Source organism: Chaetura pelagica, unplaced genomic scaffold, assembly GCF_000747805.2.
Source record: "Chaetura pelagica isolate M959 unplaced genomic scaffold, ChaPel_1.0 scaffold20, whole genome shotgun sequence".
Taxonomy (NCBI): Eukaryota; Metazoa; Chordata; class Aves; order Apodiformes; family Apodidae; genus Chaetura; species Chaetura pelagica.
Window position 1 is genome coordinate 3,827,999 of NW_009951958.1, and position 16,041 is coordinate 3,844,039.

The following is a 16,041-nucleotide window of genomic DNA, read 5'->3' on the forward strand; positions in this document are numbered from 1 at the left end:
AGCAGGACTCCTAGGGAGTGGTCAGCCCCAGAGATGCTAGTAGGCAGACAGGAAAATTTTATTTTAATACCCCAGAGTACACACCTGCATTCCTACCTGTAGCACATAAATCAGAGAAATTCCTAGGAGCAAGGCCTCCCTGGATTTTATAGTGTGCTTCTGCTTTTCTGGACTTTTTTCTTTTTAAATAACATTGTACATGATCACAAGATACTTCCCATGTAGAATTGAGCTGCCAATATCTTGAATTCCTTCTCTGAATTCATGTTAGACTTCCTTTGCTGTCACTCTCTCAAAAAACCCCCAGCTAAGCAGAGAGCTGAGTTTTTTCACTTTGACTTCCACTCATCTCAGCCCTTGTTATCACAGTAACGCTGTAGGGGAAGGTCACAGTGACAGGCAGTGGGAAACGGCTGAGATGGAGAGAAGGCTGAGGGGAAACAGATGAACAGGCTTCCAGTACATTAAAGCTGCTGCAAAGAAGTAAGGAATAATTTGTTCTCTGTCCCTGTGGAGACCAGGATAAGAAGTCAGGGGCTCAACTGCAAGTGTGGAGAAAAAACTTAATTCAGCAAAGATTATTGGGACACTCAGACAGTGGCAGGAGGGTGCGTGGTCTCCATTGCATTAAGAACATGTCAGACAAATGTCTGTCAGGAATGACACAGTCTGAACCAACATCTCTTGGGGCAGGTTAATTGATCTTTCGAGGCTTTTTCTAGTCATGGCACCTTAGGACTTTTGATCCCATAAACTTTAATGAGCCTACACCATATGCTCAAAGCTAAGCAAGATAAATGTTTCTCATTTTCCAGTCTCTGAAGAGTGTAACATACCCTATGAACTTCATAGTTTCATTCTAGCTTATTATGAATTTCCCTTCTTCTGACGTAATTTTTCAGAGTTTATTTCTACTACCCAATGTGCAAACAGGTCTCTCTTATTCTTTTTCAGACTGGCAGCCAGGAAATGAAAGAAGTCACAGGCACTCTGAAAGAGCTGGACACTAAGCACCAAAAGCAAGGGAGTGGTGCAACAGTTGCCTCCAAGTCTCCGAAAAACATCAAAGAGAAGCAGCAGCTGCAGAAAACTGGAGATCTAAAAAGTGCCTCTCGTCTTCCCAGTGGGGCTATGAAGCACAGACCTCTGCCTGTAGAGCATCTCAGAAAAATTCAGGCTGACAGGTAAATGAAGCACAAATATGATGGCTCTGGGGGATGCTCAGAGCTGTAAAGTTCTCAGTCTTTCTCTTGAAAGCAAAATTACCAGTTTCCCACTGTCCCACTGCTGGTGTATCTCGCTGTTGGTCCAGAAGGAGTATCTCTGAGGAGCACAAGGGGGTCTAGCTTCACAGCCCATTTAGTTCTAGCCTTTGCTTGCTTCTGGATACCAAGTAGTGGCAACCAGTTTATTTTGAATGGAGTTGCAAAGTATTAGCCAGGATAATGGGTGCCTGAGTGGAGTTCATGACAGGATCTCGCCAGTGCTGATGTTCTGGTATCTGGAGTCAGCTTCCCCTAGCAGGTATGTACAGGCAGAACAGGATCTGAGCATTGCCTTGTGAATGAGGTTATTCTGCAGGCAAAACATCACCTTCATGGCAACTACATCTATTCTTGATAGAACAGATAATGTTGATAATGACCAAAGAGTGTATTTTTTTAAAAATATGAATGTTATTCCTGCACCTAATCAAGTGAGTTGTTTTGTAGAAATACTAACAGACCTTGGTTTAAGAGACAGACTGGGGAGCTGAGCATTCACTATGCCTTTTTCTGCCTCCTGGCTTCTGTCTTCTAGTGTTATTTTAACAAAGGGCTTCAAGAAGATTCTAACAGAAATGAGGAAAAAGCAGCTAAAATATAAATACCATATGCATCATGAAATTCAATAAACTGGGTGAGCCTAATTGTTAAGATCAGCTTAAGGCTGCATTGGGGTATTTTGGCAGCCAGATATCCCTTCAGAGACACACTTGTCTGCATCTTCAGGTTTCATTGTCCAAGGTCTGCCCAGCAGCCCTCTTCCTGAGGGCAACAGCACAGTCTGGTACAGCAAGGGTATGTTTGTGCCTCTTAGCTATTTTCTAGAGTAGCATTCAGGGCAACACTTTGAAACTTCAACCAACTCCTAATACAGAACTCCCAGATGGACAAGAAGTAGGCACCATGGGAGAAGCACTCCTGGGTTTGAGAGATGTACGAACAGAAATGGGATCTTATATTTCTTTACCATTTTAGCTGTAAACAATAAATGGATAAAGATGCCAGACACTGTAGTACCAGCACCTATAAATTACTGGTGTGTTCCTTCTCTTCCTGGCAGGCAGTATGCAAATGATACAATTACAGCCACCATGAAAGAGATGCAGGAATCAGGAACGTTTAATACCCTGACAGAAGCTGTTGAGAGAGAGAGAGCAAGAAAGAACAAGATTCAGGATCTCCTCATCAGGTCAGTGTTGTGTTCAGTACTTTACTGCTTAACTGCTGAAAGCCAAAGTGCATTCTGCCTCAATACACACTAAAAAGGAAAAAAAAAACCACTTCAAGGTACAAAAATGATTCTGCTCTCTACTTTACAAATATTTCTCTTCCAGAAAGAAATAACTGATAATTCTGATACTGATCTGGGCTTGGAATTGCCTGAGCTTTCACCACAGTGGACATCAGTGTCTGCATGAATGCAAATGCTGCTCTGTATCAATTAAAACATAATGTGATATAGGGGCTCCTTGATCTTTAACTCCTTGTCCCCAGTGAAAGCCAGAGCAGCAGAGAATCTGTTGAATCCAGGGCCAGCAACATATGGTCTTTAGGTGATGTGATGCCCAGGAGGGTCTGCTCTGACCCCAATGCTAATATGCTCCCTTGTCCCTTTAGCAGTGAGGGGCTAGCACAGATGGTGACAGTGGCAGTTGTCTTACTTAAGGCTAATCCACCAGCCACAGCATTATAGATCCTCTTCTGTCCCAAATCTGACTGGGTACAGATTTGTTACAATCTCAATTCAAACTGGTAATTCCTTAGGCTCAGACTTCTGTGCAGTGATGGTTTGGAGTTGTTCTTTTTTTTCAGTATGAGAAGCTCTGGTTCAGTCCCCAGCCTGTCAGAGACAACAGAAGTCATCAGAGAAGTATTTGGCCATTTTAAAGCTGCTTTGCTTTGTGTAGCAGCTCAGGCCCATCATTTAGGGTAGACAGCAAAGCTGCTGCTGTAAATCATGATTTGTCATGTGTCCAAGCTACTGGAACAGCCCCAGTGGTGGCTCAGTGGCTGCCTCCAGTGCAAGTCCCCAGCTTCCAGTGAAATGTGAGATTTCAAGCATGAAACCCAGCTCTTCTACTGTCTAAACCCAAGGGATTTATTGTTTATCCATGGAAGGGACAGAACGCAAAAATGGAAGCAGCATGTGGAATGACTACCCAATACTGGAACATGAAAAGCAGCAAATTGTAATAGAAATGACAGGATCCTTTTTATTCCATTCTATCAACCAATTCTAACCCCTGTGTTGTTTGTTCTACTGTTCTTGGAATGAACTTGATCTGTCTTTCAATTGAATATATACTTGTCTGATTTTGTGTCAATGTATACTAGTCTGAAAACAGTCTGCAGTAAGACTCCTTATCAAGAGTTTTTGTTTATCACAGTCACCGAGGGCTCTGAAAGGACTCTGAAAATAAAATGCATGTTTGATTGTAAGGTTGGCACAGGGTGCAATATCTCAGGTACCCACTCTAGTATTTACTGGCTTTAAAGCAAAGCACAAGCATAAAAGCTTAGATAAGCTTCAGGGTGAAATAAGATAATAATAAGACCTAACACAGCACTGCACCTGTTTTGTTTTAAACAGGTAAACAGCTCTGTAGCTTTTTGGCCTTCACTCATATCCCTTCATGAACCTCAGAATCTGAGGGTTTTTGAAAGATTTTAAGTCTGAGATGAAGAAACGATATTCCCTACATATAATGACACCTGCAGCACTTGGCACTGCCAGCTGATGAGGCATTTCTGCACAGTCAGGGAGAGTTTTGCCTGAAACGCAGAAACTTGATAAGCTCCTTTCCTCTCTGCTATAGGAACTGCATCATTCCCAAGTCCACTCCAGGCTTTCAACAACAGCATCCCCTGTTTTTTTTTTGCTCATTCTCCCTTTCATTCCCATGCTCTTTGGGTCTGTGCACCTCCTTATTTTTGGGATTAATTTACCAACTCACTGCTTTGGTGAGGAGTCTCTGTTCCTGACTTGCAGATCTGCTGCCTCCCCGAGGCTCAGAATGAAGAGATAAATGCCTTTTTTGCTACTCAGCCACGGGAAGGGCTTTGTCTTCTGCTTTTCTGAAGCAGAAGGTCACACTTGTGTGCACTTCTTTCAGTTCAGCTGCTAGAAACTCGCTGAGCGAGCAGGGTAAGTGGGGCAGTGCTCAGCTCTGTGCTGCAGTGTATCAGGAGGCAGGAAGTTCCCCTTCTTCCCCTTGTCTTTTTTGATATATCCAAGTGATTGTATTTTCCCATTCTTCTTCAGGGAGGAGGAAGGAAAGAAGGAGATAAAGGCACTTAAGGAACAGCTGCAGGCTGTCAAGAAAGAAACTGAAATAGAACTTAAGGTGAGATCATTTAACCCTGGGCATGAAGCCAGGGGGGAAGGCTGTTGGCAAGCTTGCCTCTGCTGCCCAGGAACTAGCACTCAGAGGAGGGGACATGTGGCACATCTAGTGATCCATCATTTAGGGATACAGAAGCAGAATAACTGCAAGAAAGATTTGTATTCTGAATAAGCCTGCTAATGACTTTAAGAGCAGTGTCCAGCTCAAAGTGCTCACAGTTGTGAGACACCATGATCAAATCAGAATACCCCAAAACCACAGACACCAGCAATCAGTATGAAGGAGGTTATCTGCAGAATCTAAGCTTCTGTCATACTGTTACAGACTTCACACCTGCTGCAGAAGCTGGTGTGAGAATGAGGGAATGAGACAGAAAGCTGGCATAGGGGCACATCACTTCTCTACCTACAATTTTGTTTGGGGAAAAGGTCATAATTTTATTCTGCTTTTCTAGACTTATATATATTAGAAAATCTCAAACATGGGAGTCCTACACAAGGGCAAATCGATGTGATTGCACATATGCTGTCAACTTGATCTTTCTGGAAAGCTTCAGCCCTTCTGTCTGCAGCACACAAATGGTGTGTGCATGGACAGCAAATCTGGGGCATTCTGGCTATGTCAGATTTGCTACATACGTGCAAATCAATTGGATGGCGGATCCCTGGTCACTTTGATGCTCACCAGACAGATCAGACTTGATGCTCATGTGTGCTTTAAAGCAAAAGCACATGCAGTTCTGTGCAGAAACACAGAAATGTAGCCCAGGAGTGTGTGACAGAAAACAATGAAAAGGCAGGCAGGTTCAGAGCTAAACATGAACTGGAAGAGGAACAAGAATCTGATGGTTGGTTCAGTACTGAGCAAGAGGACAGAAAGGGCAGCTGAGGAAAGAATCAGTATCACTGAATTTTGGATATTTATCTTTGGATAAAAGTGTGAACCAAAATCAAGTCAGGATATAGTTGGCTACAGAGAGGAATTTTAAGCCACTGACATGCTGGTGAAGGACAGTTTTTAGAACATGTAGGGTTTGTGTTGGCAGCCTGGATGCATGTGCAGTGGAAAGTTTAATTGTGAATACAGGATGGTTGTAAGAACATGAAGGATTTACTGGCACTCACAGTGTATGCAGCTGTCTGTAACTGATGAAGCACCAGAAGTCTGGGGTAGATACTAGAACAGCAGAGAAGAAAGCACAAATGTACGAGATGGGAAAATTCATCTAGGTCAGTACCCATCTACTGGCAGAGATCCTGGAAATAGACAACATATACTGGGAAGTGTAGCAAGATGAAAAGAACACTGGAAAAAAAACCTGTGGACATACAGGGAGGAGAAAGAAGGTGGGTCACTGGAAATGGAAAGTTAACAAGTTAGGAGACAAACTGAGAAATAACAGTTGTGGAAACTAAAAGAGAAATGAAGGACGAACTTTTTTATCCTGTGGATTCAAACAGAACATCTAAAGGGTGCAGAGGTCAGAGCCAGGACTAAAAAGGGGAGCTGTTCACCTCAATATATACTCACTGCCACTGGAAATGGTATGGGAGCCTATTTCCAGGCCCTATGGAACAACCCAAAAGTCCTTTGATATCTGTGTGACAGTGAAATGAAACAAGCTGGATAGTTTCTCAGGCTCAGGGACTGCATGTTGCCAGTTTGCTTCTGCACATTATCCATTCTCAGCCACATTCTGATGGCTCCTGGGAAGCTCTTGTTCTCCCACTCCCTGGGCTAGTGAATATGATGAGGTAGGTCCCTGTGTAGTGCTCCTTGAATCTCTCAAGTGTCTGCACATGGATATGTATGCAGTTCTGATTTAATGCCTTCCCAGGGCCTGGTGCAAAGAGGGCTGTGATCATCCCATCTGGCACTAGCAGCAATGTCCTGGCACTGTGCAGTCAGGCTGGGCACATCTCTGTGTCCTGCACTGCACCTCTCCTGTCTCTTACAGCCATAGGAAGGTGAGCAGCTCCCATGCTGAGGGTTCTCTTCTCTGTGCTCTTTCCGTAACTTCTGCAAGTTCAAGATCAAGTGGGATCTGCACTCATCTGGGATATTGTTTTTATGTTTTCAGCTTAATAGTCCTTTTCTGGGCTTCCTTATAGTTTCAGCTTTGATAACAAATCAAAGACAAGACTACTTTCAAGTACTGCTTTCCTTCTGTGCCAAAAATAATGGTGTCTCACTGTGTCTCCCATGGGAGAATAATTTATATTTGTTTCATATGGGATTTTCCCATAGGCAGTTTTACAGACACTTGTACAATTTGTCACCTTGCCAACTAATTACAAACAAAAATACAGCTTGCTGATTTGGAGTACTTTGAACAACAATAATGCACAGACCTGTAGACAAAAGCCTACATGGTTGTCTCCAGTCTAGTGGCTGAGAAAACAAAAGAGAGCAAAGCTAATCGCAGAACCAGAAAAACACGGTCTGTGCTTCATCCATGTTGCCTATTTTCAACCTTGCTAGCTCTTAATTAGATGCTCTTAATGAGATGCTAATTAATGCTGTATTAGCCTGATCAGCTCATATTTCCTTCTAATGGCACATAAATCACATGCTAAATATTTATATTTGTTTTGTTTTCTTACCTCCTGGAAAGCACTGATGTCTCTAGAAAGGCTGAAATGATCAGTCTGGTTTTGTTCTTAACCCTCGTGCAGAAGCATCACCCATAGCTCTGGTGTGGTGGCAGGAGTCCTGTTTGCTGCTGCAGTCTTCATCTTCTAGCTTGTACAAAAGATACTGTTTTTTTTTTTTCTGGTTTCCTGGACAACTGATGGCAGCCTGTACAGATTTTGAAACAAGTTAATGCTGTATGGGATTATACGGTTTAACATAAACATAGAGACTGTACATTTCCTGTACATTTCATGGGACTCTCCTGCCATACACCTGTGCAAGGGACAATTTTATAACAAGCAGTGATGTTTCAGGCTACCTACCAGACAGAAAACCAAGATTTTGCACCACAGTGACAGTGAAAACAGGTCTGTAACTTTCACTCCACGTGGGCTTTTGTAACACACCCTGTCCCAGCGAGCAGCTTGGCAGTGCTTTTAGTGGTACAACTAAAACCCATCATGTTTCTTCTCTTATCCTCTCCCAGGAGGGTAAATGCATCGACAAAGTGTTCTAGGGGAGTGTTTTAAACATCTACACGTTTGCTGGTGCATGTTTCTGCTGGAGGAATTCACCAGGTGATCGCAGTAGAAGGCTGGAGAGCTGCTGTGCTCCTGAGCTGGGCAGCTTGTTCTGCTGCCCCCAGAGCCAGCTCAGCAGCACCTGCAGCTGCTGCACCAGGTCCAGACCTGGCTCTGGAGGCACAGGACTTTTGACAAGAGTCCTTCTGCCAACAGAGCTGCTCCCTCTGCCAACAAACTGCCCCTGACACAGCTCGTCCCACAGCGGGGATGGGAGGTGAGCTGGCAAGGCCTGCAAGAGCTGTCACCCGGAACAGGGTGACCTGCCAGGCTGCTGCCCCTTCCCTGCCGTGCTTCCCAGGGATGCACAGCACAGAGATCTGGGCCTTGGCCTTAAGGGGGTGTCCATAGGGCTGCACCTTGTGGTTTTGAGGGAAGCAAGTCCAGGCTGCAGCAGATTTGTGGATCAAGGAACCACAGAACGGTTTGGGTTGGAAGGGACCTTCAAGATCATCTAGCTCCAGGCCTCTGCATGGACAGGGACACCTCCCACGAGATCAGGTTGCTCAAGGCTCCATCCAACCTGGTCTTGAAGACCTCCAGCAGGTCCAAGGGTACCTTCAGGCTCTGCAAGCTGAGGTAGAGCAGCTGCCACTGGAAAGGCTTGAGCTCATCCACAGCTGGGGAAGCAGCAGGTCCCTTCCCCTGCCCCCTCCCAGGCCAAATGGCAGTAGAGGTTTACCCCACTGCAGGAATTCCTCCTCTTTGCTATTGTTGTAACCAGCTGTATTTTAAGTGACTGTGCACACTAATTGCTGTGGAAGAGCTGTGAGATCCAGGGGGCACTTGCAAGAGAGATAAATCAAAGTGAATGAAAGCACAGGAGAGCTCATACATTCCAGCTCAGGGTAGTTGCTTTTGCTGCCAAACAGCATCTGTGGGGCAGACTCCTGTGGCACTGGTAACACAGCAGACAGGCCTCTGAGCTGATGTCTGCGAGCTGAGGGATCAGAAAAAATCAGCTTGTTTACCTGCTTGTGAAGCAGACTGGCTCTTGACAACTATTTTCTGGGTTTTGATCTTGGTGCCTGCCAGTTTTGTGATAGTTTTGGACACACGAGGTATGATTTTGCATCTTTGGTTTGGCAGATTCAACGCTGAAGTCATCCCAAATAATCAGCCCAGAGGTTACTGCATTAAGTGCCCTGTGTCCTGGCTGGGACCTTTGCTGTGCTAAACCAGAAAGAATAAATATTAACTCATGTTCCCAGTGTCTGTCTCTGAAGTTCAGGGAGCAGGATACTCCACAGATGGTACCCACAACTTATGGGCATTTACTGCTGCATTTACTACCTGCAGCCTCACACTGGACGTGCCCCAGTTCTGCAGCCCCAGGCCCACCAGCGGGGCTTCGGTAGCTGCCCACACGCCTGCAGCTGCTTTTCTGAGCAATAAACCACCCGTGGGGGGGTTATATTTCACTTACCCTCTGCTTTGGATTGTGTAACCAAGCCCCCAGACTCCTGACCTCTAACAAAGATGTTTTACAACACCACAGACCAAATCCAAACCACAAACATGCCCTACAACAAAGAAAACAAACAGAGCAGATGGGCCCCCATCCCAACTGAGGCCTGGGGTGCTGGAATCAAAAACACTTTTCCTTCTGCTCTACTAAAAGCTGAGATGATCTGCCCCACCTCTTCGAGTACCCTGGAACCCAGGCTGAACCCTTCTTCCCTGACCTGTTTGCAGATCCTTAGCAGGTAGCAGTAACACTGACATTGGCAGCACTTGGCTTTGCTGAGCCTCAGTGCCACCAAAAAATCAGTGGTTTTCATTAGCATCTCCCCAGTCTTCCTGCCAGCCCCTCAATTTAAACATGATTCCACCATGACACAGAAAAAACAATCTCAAAGTAAAGTGATACCATCACTTCCCATGCCTACTGACCAGGAACACAGCCCCTCCTGATGCCCATCAAAAATTTCATGCCAGGGAAAACAAAGGGGCACAAATCAGTGATGTCTATAGGTCTCTGCAGTCCCGTGATGATATGGCTGTAGAATAGCATCTGGGGTTGGGAACCTTCAAAAAATGTGAACACGTGACTTTTAAACCCACAAAACAGCATCAGCCAAGACCCCTAATTGTCCTGAGCCCTATAAATACACTTTATTCTTCCTAATGATGTCTGACAAGGGGTGCAGAGGGAAAGATTTTCCTTTTAACTGTTCCAAACTCCACTTATAAGGAAACCTTTTCCAAATGAGTCACACAGCACAGGCTTTTGAGCACAGCACTCTGGAGCTGCCTTCGTCCTATGGCACTTTTCCATGTTTACACAGCTAAGGAATGTGAGGGTGCTTCAGAGACAAGACATGTGGGTTTCAACACATTTAAATGCCAGCACTTGGGTATTTCATCTCCAGCTGAAAGGTTTGGCTGAGGAATGTCAAACCTGTCATAGCAGGGCAGGAAAGCAAAGAGAAAGGCTGTAATGGAGCAAGCAGGTGCCAAACCAGAGGCATGAAGATTATCTGGCATAATTGCACAAGCTTTGATGACCTTTTAACTCTTAACACAAAAGTCCAGAGTTTTTAATTTTACAGATGGTTCTTCCAAGTTCTAACCCAAATGAACTTTTAGCTGTTGCTCAAAGTAATTAATTAAAAAGGAGTAAATGAAACAACAATCCCAAATCAAGCAAATGTACTTTGTTTTCTGAGCAGGCTGCAAAAGCTGGACAAATGGAGCACTTTGGGCTCAGGGTTCTTGTCCATGAGGGAGGCTCCTGGGAACAGAATTCCCCTAGAAAAGCTCAGCTCCCTTGTGAAACAAAGGACAGGGAATAGGCTGGGACATCACAGCCAACTTTTCCTTGGCACTTCTTCCTCACCTTGGGTCTATGTTTTTATAACAAAGTGGGCAGCATCTACCTGGTAAGGTTTCAAGAAAGAACTGTTTAAACATATGAGCAAGATTAGATTTTCACCCGTTCATAAAGTTGTGTGTATAAAGCTACAGTGTAACTAGAAAAAAATGAATCCAAGGAAGAGAGTCCACTTTAGGAACTCAAATTTAGGCTTACATGGGTCTGAGGCACCATCTCACTCTTAGAGATGCTGACTCACTGAGATGGCCTAATCTCAGAGGTTAGTAAGGCCTACCTTTCAGCAGCTGAAATTATTTTGCTTCTTTCATGCTTACAATAAGCACGACTGAGACCAGAAGGCCTGGCTTCTTGTCCCACTTTATCACTCTACCCTCTCCAGAACTAATCACTCCTCACTAATGAGTTTATTGCCTTCTGTGTGTGTTACAAATCAAACTTCTCTTTGAAGTAGAGGTTGAAATGGGGTGACATTCAGGGGAAGTGTAAAGCCTATAGCCTGGTATCTTCTGAGTTGATCGGGGAGTGGAGAGATTAGGAGCTGAGCTCAGTCTCCAGGCTTGCTTTTGTGCTTTTCTGTCTCCTTCTATAGAAGAGAGATACAACCATTGCTTATCTCATGGATGAGCTCCAGGAGACAAAGGCCAAAGCAGACATGGAGATCAGCTACATGAAGAAGAGAACAGACCTCCAGATCCACCAAACCAAGAAGAAGTGCAGCAATGCAGAGAATGCCCTGGATGAGGAAATTCAGGTAAGCCCTTCCCCATGGCTACTAGAAGGCATCTCCAGCTACTAAGGAAGAGTCCTCCCTCACTCTCCAGATGTTCTTCTTCTCTCCATTGCAGTCACCAACAGACCTGTGAACTGGATCAGGGAACTCATCCAGGTCAGAAGTCTTTATCTCCCCCATTGCTTTTCTGTATGGTCCTGCAAACAGGAACAGCATGAACAGCAGGGCTGCAGGAGGCAGTGGCTGGAAGCAGGGACTGTAATACCATCATCAGAGAAATGTCCAAAGGGTGTACTTACAAGGCTACTTAGGAAGAAATTCTTTAATGTCAGGGTGGTGATACACTGGCCCAGGCTGCCCAGAGAAGCTGTGGAGGCCCCATCCCTGGAAGTGTTCCGGGCCAGGTTGGATGGGGCTTTGAGCAACCTGGTCTAGTGGGAGGTGTCCCTGCTCACAGCAGACGTTGGAACTAGATGATCTCTAAGGTTCCTTCCAACCCAAACAATTCCATGATTCTATGACATATGTGTTGCTTACAGCACACATTGCTGCTAGAGCTGTTCCTGTGGCCAGAAGGTGAACTGGACTAGAAAACTCTTCAGGTTTTGCAAGCTGTTCTGTCTTTTTTTTGGCTGCTAAGGTCTGATCCAGTTGTCCCATCCTCATGGATGGCCCAGGGGTAAGGACTGCCTCAGTTAGCTTTGTCACTGGGAAGAATGTCTGTGGACTCCACAGGTGACTCCTGCACTCTTGCTCACCACCTGGGCTGGCTGTACAAACACACACACACACACACATAAACACACACACACACACACACACTAACGTTGTCTCTCACATTTTCTGTCTGTGCTGACCACAGAAGCTGAAGAGCAAAACTGACAAGGAGATCCAGGTCCACAATGAGGTTGAAAATTTCCTCGGGCGACGCTGCAAGGTAGGGGTGACTTTGTGATTAAAACAGCAGCTGATAAACACTGTATCACCAGTTAGTGCCTAAAGAAAATCAGTTACTGCTCCAAAGTTCCCAGGTTCATGATTGCAGCTGTTAGGATTACTACTTATCCTCAATTTTTAATTAACCCTGCTCTCCCAGACTTGGGATTTGCTACATTTGGATACATTGCCTTAAAATTACAAGTCATGTAATGTCTGACAGTGTTTATTCAGGTGTTAGGGGTTCTTCCTCCCTCAGACAGTTCTGTTCAGTTAATTGGGGTTTTGTTTAGACCTTCCTGGGCAGTAGCTGGGGCTCCCAGCATGGGTGCTGTTGTGCAAAGGGAGGGCAACAGTTTCACAGCTCCAAGTGTTGCATGGAGGGGGCACCAAGAAGGAAATGACACCAACTCCCAGCCCAGTTTTGCCACCTTTTCTTAACCTGAGGAAGAATCAGGGTTGAATAATTGCTAACTCACAATTATTGTACCCATTTTTCAGTTGCAATGTCCTTGTGCTGTTGATCCAGAGGTTCAGAGCTTTCCTATAACAGCCATGCCTGTTACAGTGGTTAACACTGGAAAGCAGCTGTGTGACTGGAAGGAAACCCATACTACTGCAGGGTACCTAACATCAACATTTAATAGAAGATAATTTAAAAAAACAACAACAAACATAAAATTGAGTGCAAGAAAGTGCTGCATCTTGAGAGCAATTAAATAGTGTCCTCCATATCCCAGAGCCTTAATCTGATCAACAATTCATAGTGAGGGGACTCTCCACATACAGGCTGCAGCCTATTTGACCCCTACCAGAAGGCAAAGCACAAGCCTCTCTGTACTCAGACAGCAGCTGGTGGCTTTATAGGGGCTCACAGAGAAGAGGATGACCATGCCCCCACCTCCCTTGTGTGTCCAGCTGTGACACTGTAATGAGATTGATGTTTTTCCTCAGATTATTTTTCCATGCAAGCAATCATGGCTGTTGCTATGGAGAAGTTATTTGTGAATGGGAGGAAGTAATGTGGGTGACTGTTTCAGCAACACCTGCCCTCCTATTCACAACTGAGACAAAGCCAAGTTCACAACCTGAAACAGTGTGAAGTGCTGTCCCCTGGGACCTTGTTCCTGGTGTGCTGAGCTTAATCCAGAAAGAAGGCAGGGAGTCCAGCTGAGGATAAAAGCTTTCTCACTGTTAAATTCTGTTTTTTAAATGCCCCTCCCTCTGTATAGGCACAAAGAATGGCTTCTGGTTGTCATTTACTTCCCCAGGATTGACTGTGCACAAAACTAAGCCCCTGTGCTTCTCCATTCTTCACACACCTCTGAAAGCACAACCCCTCCTCATCCCCAGCCCAGTCCTGTGGCTCCCAGGAATCCCCAGTGAGGAGCCTCCAAGCCACCAGATACTCATCACTGGTTCTGGGGGTTTGATCCTTTCAGGGCTTAGATGAGAAGCAAAGACTGATCATGCAAAATTTATGGGACTCTTACTTACTATCATCCTGAAAGCAGGCCAGGTAACAGCAGCAGCCTTTCTCCTGGAGACTCTTTGCACTGGGCTGACCACCCCTCTGTTCCCATGCAGACACTGGTGGAGAAGCTGGAATATTGGGCAGACAAGTATGAAAATGACATGGGTGCCAAAGATGAAGAACTGGATGCCCTAAAAGCATCAAAGGCAAGCAACTTGGAAAAACTGCAGAAGATTGCCAAGGAGGTAAGACAGCAGCAGCATCTCAGTGCTTAGTCATGCAAACCTGCATCCTGGCTTTTTCCTACTCTCCTTCAGATAAGGAATCAGGACCATGGAAGAAAAATAATCAGTCATTTCCAAGTGCAGGGTACAATTATAAGCACTGGTCCCAGGAAGGCAGGGACTGCAAATCTTCTGTTTGCCACCTATGACAACAAAGTGGGATGATGTTTCCCACACAGCTATTTTCAAATAGCAGTAAGTAATCAGAGAGCTATTGACAGCCTTTGTGCAGGGCAAAGAGACAGTTCCATCCCATCACTGTGCATCACTTAGTTTGTTGCCTTAGTCTGAACAAATCTGCTCCTTCCAGCAACCCTGGGCTATGCCAGGCTGAGCCTGGGAAAGGCAGCTCCATCCCCTCCTGCAGACACACATTCCCAGCTGCACAGCACTGCTATACAGGAACTGATTCCAGTTAAAACCATTCCTGCCCCACATTAGTCTCTTGGTTAACTGCCAGGCTGTGATCCCAGCTATGCTGTGATGGCTGCTCACTTGTTGCACAGCAGAGCAGGCAACACAGAGAAGAAATGTCTTGACAAAAAAGGGCATTTTAGAGCCAAAAAGAATTAACTTGTAATAATTTCTTACTGTCACTGGGTCTGAGACGATGGCACTGAGTTAGATGTTTCCCTGCTTGTGGGCTCATTTTTCACTCTGTACCCTGTCATCTCGGTGTCCCCAGTGTGTTTGTACATCATCTGCTGCCTCCCCCAGGGGAGCACAGGTCCTTCCCACCACCATCTGTTGCCTGAGACGCCGTCAGTCACTTCACAGCAAAGGGTCTGAGGGTTAATTATACCTGGGCCATGAGAGGTTTCACTTTGGCAGGAGCTCTCAGTGCCCTGAGGACTGGTGGTGGTAATGAGGAACATTTACCATCTGGATTCAGGAAAGATCAAACATGAGAGGTGGGGGAGGAAGGCCCATGCTTACACATTACCCTTGGGCTGCCAGGGAGCTCCTTGGTGCAGGCTGAGGACCCATATCATGACCCATAGGCCAGAGCAGTCTGGGCTGGGCTGTGAAATGACTGTGTGTTTTTCACGTGCTGTTGTCACCCCTGTGGTCTCTTGCAGTGCCAGGTGTTTGAGGAAACCATCATCAGTGACCGGGCAGAAAGGGAGGCTAGAAAGAAACAACTGGAGCAGGATGCCCTGGAGCTGAAGAGCATCCTGAAGGTAAAGGGGAGCAAAGCTGAGGTTGTGCTTGGGGCTGTGCCCATCACACCAGGCATGGGAGGTACAGGGAGGGTCAGAGGGCAGTGCCCCCACTTGTCCCCTTGCCACCAGCAAGGGATGCCCTCAGCCTTGAGGTGGAAACCTTCAGTGTAACCAGCATGGGCCCAGCTACAGCTGCCTGAGCCAGGGCTCCCTCCTGCAGCCAGGGAGTGCTGGAGAGATGCCCCAAGACCCACTTCTCTCTCTTGCTTCCAGCTGCAGGCCTGGTGGAGAGGCATAATGGTCCGCAGAAACCTTGGCCCCTACGAGGCCCTGAAGAAGTTGAAGGCGAAACACCTAAATCAGAAAAAGGATGGAGAAAAGGAAAAATCAAAGAAAAAGTCAAGATAAGAAACCTGGCTGCAGATGTGCTCCTGGGCTGCTGTTGGGCAGGGCACTGCAGTCTGTCTGTCTGACAGAACCAAATAAAGCACATTAACTGAGCTCAGGCTATTCTGGAGAACACAGTTCATGACGCTATTAAGGTGAAGCTGCAGTAACTCTTAAGATCTTGAAGCTGCCCTTGTGCAGCAGAGACAGATTTCTCCAGCAGGAAGGGGCTTTGGATACCAGCGAGGAAAGCTCCATCTCCCGAAGTGCTGCATGGAAACAGGGCTGCTAGAGGGAGCTCACCCCGTTAAGCTCCCAGGCACTCACCTGCAGGGGATGCTCCGCACCAAGGGCCTCCTGGGCAGCCCCCCCAGCCCCGGCCGGGGCTGAAGCGCTGGTGTGTGCGG

At 46.0% G+C, this 16,041-nt stretch overlaps 1 protein-coding gene across 1 annotated transcript in view; it reads left to right on the top strand.

The window, feature by feature from the left end:
• The window catches only part of IQCG (IQ motif containing G), an 18,676-nt gene extending 3,021 nt beyond the window's left edge, over positions 1–15,655 (top strand). The window contains exons 2-9 of the mRNA XM_010000339.1: positions 955–1,184; positions 2,326–2,454; positions 4,528–4,609; positions 11,250–11,411; positions 12,253–12,327; positions 13,914–14,045; positions 15,164–15,265; positions 15,521–15,655. Coding sequence (XP_009998641.1) covers positions 955–1,184; positions 2,326–2,454; positions 4,528–4,609; positions 11,250–11,411; positions 12,253–12,327; positions 13,914–14,045; positions 15,164–15,265; positions 15,521–15,655 — 1,047 coding nt within the window. The remainder of the gene's footprint in view (positions 1–954; positions 1,185–2,325; positions 2,455–4,527; positions 4,610–11,249; positions 11,412–12,252; positions 12,328–13,913; positions 14,046–15,163; positions 15,266–15,520) is intronic.
• Positions 15,656–16,041: the final 386 nt, after the last annotated feature.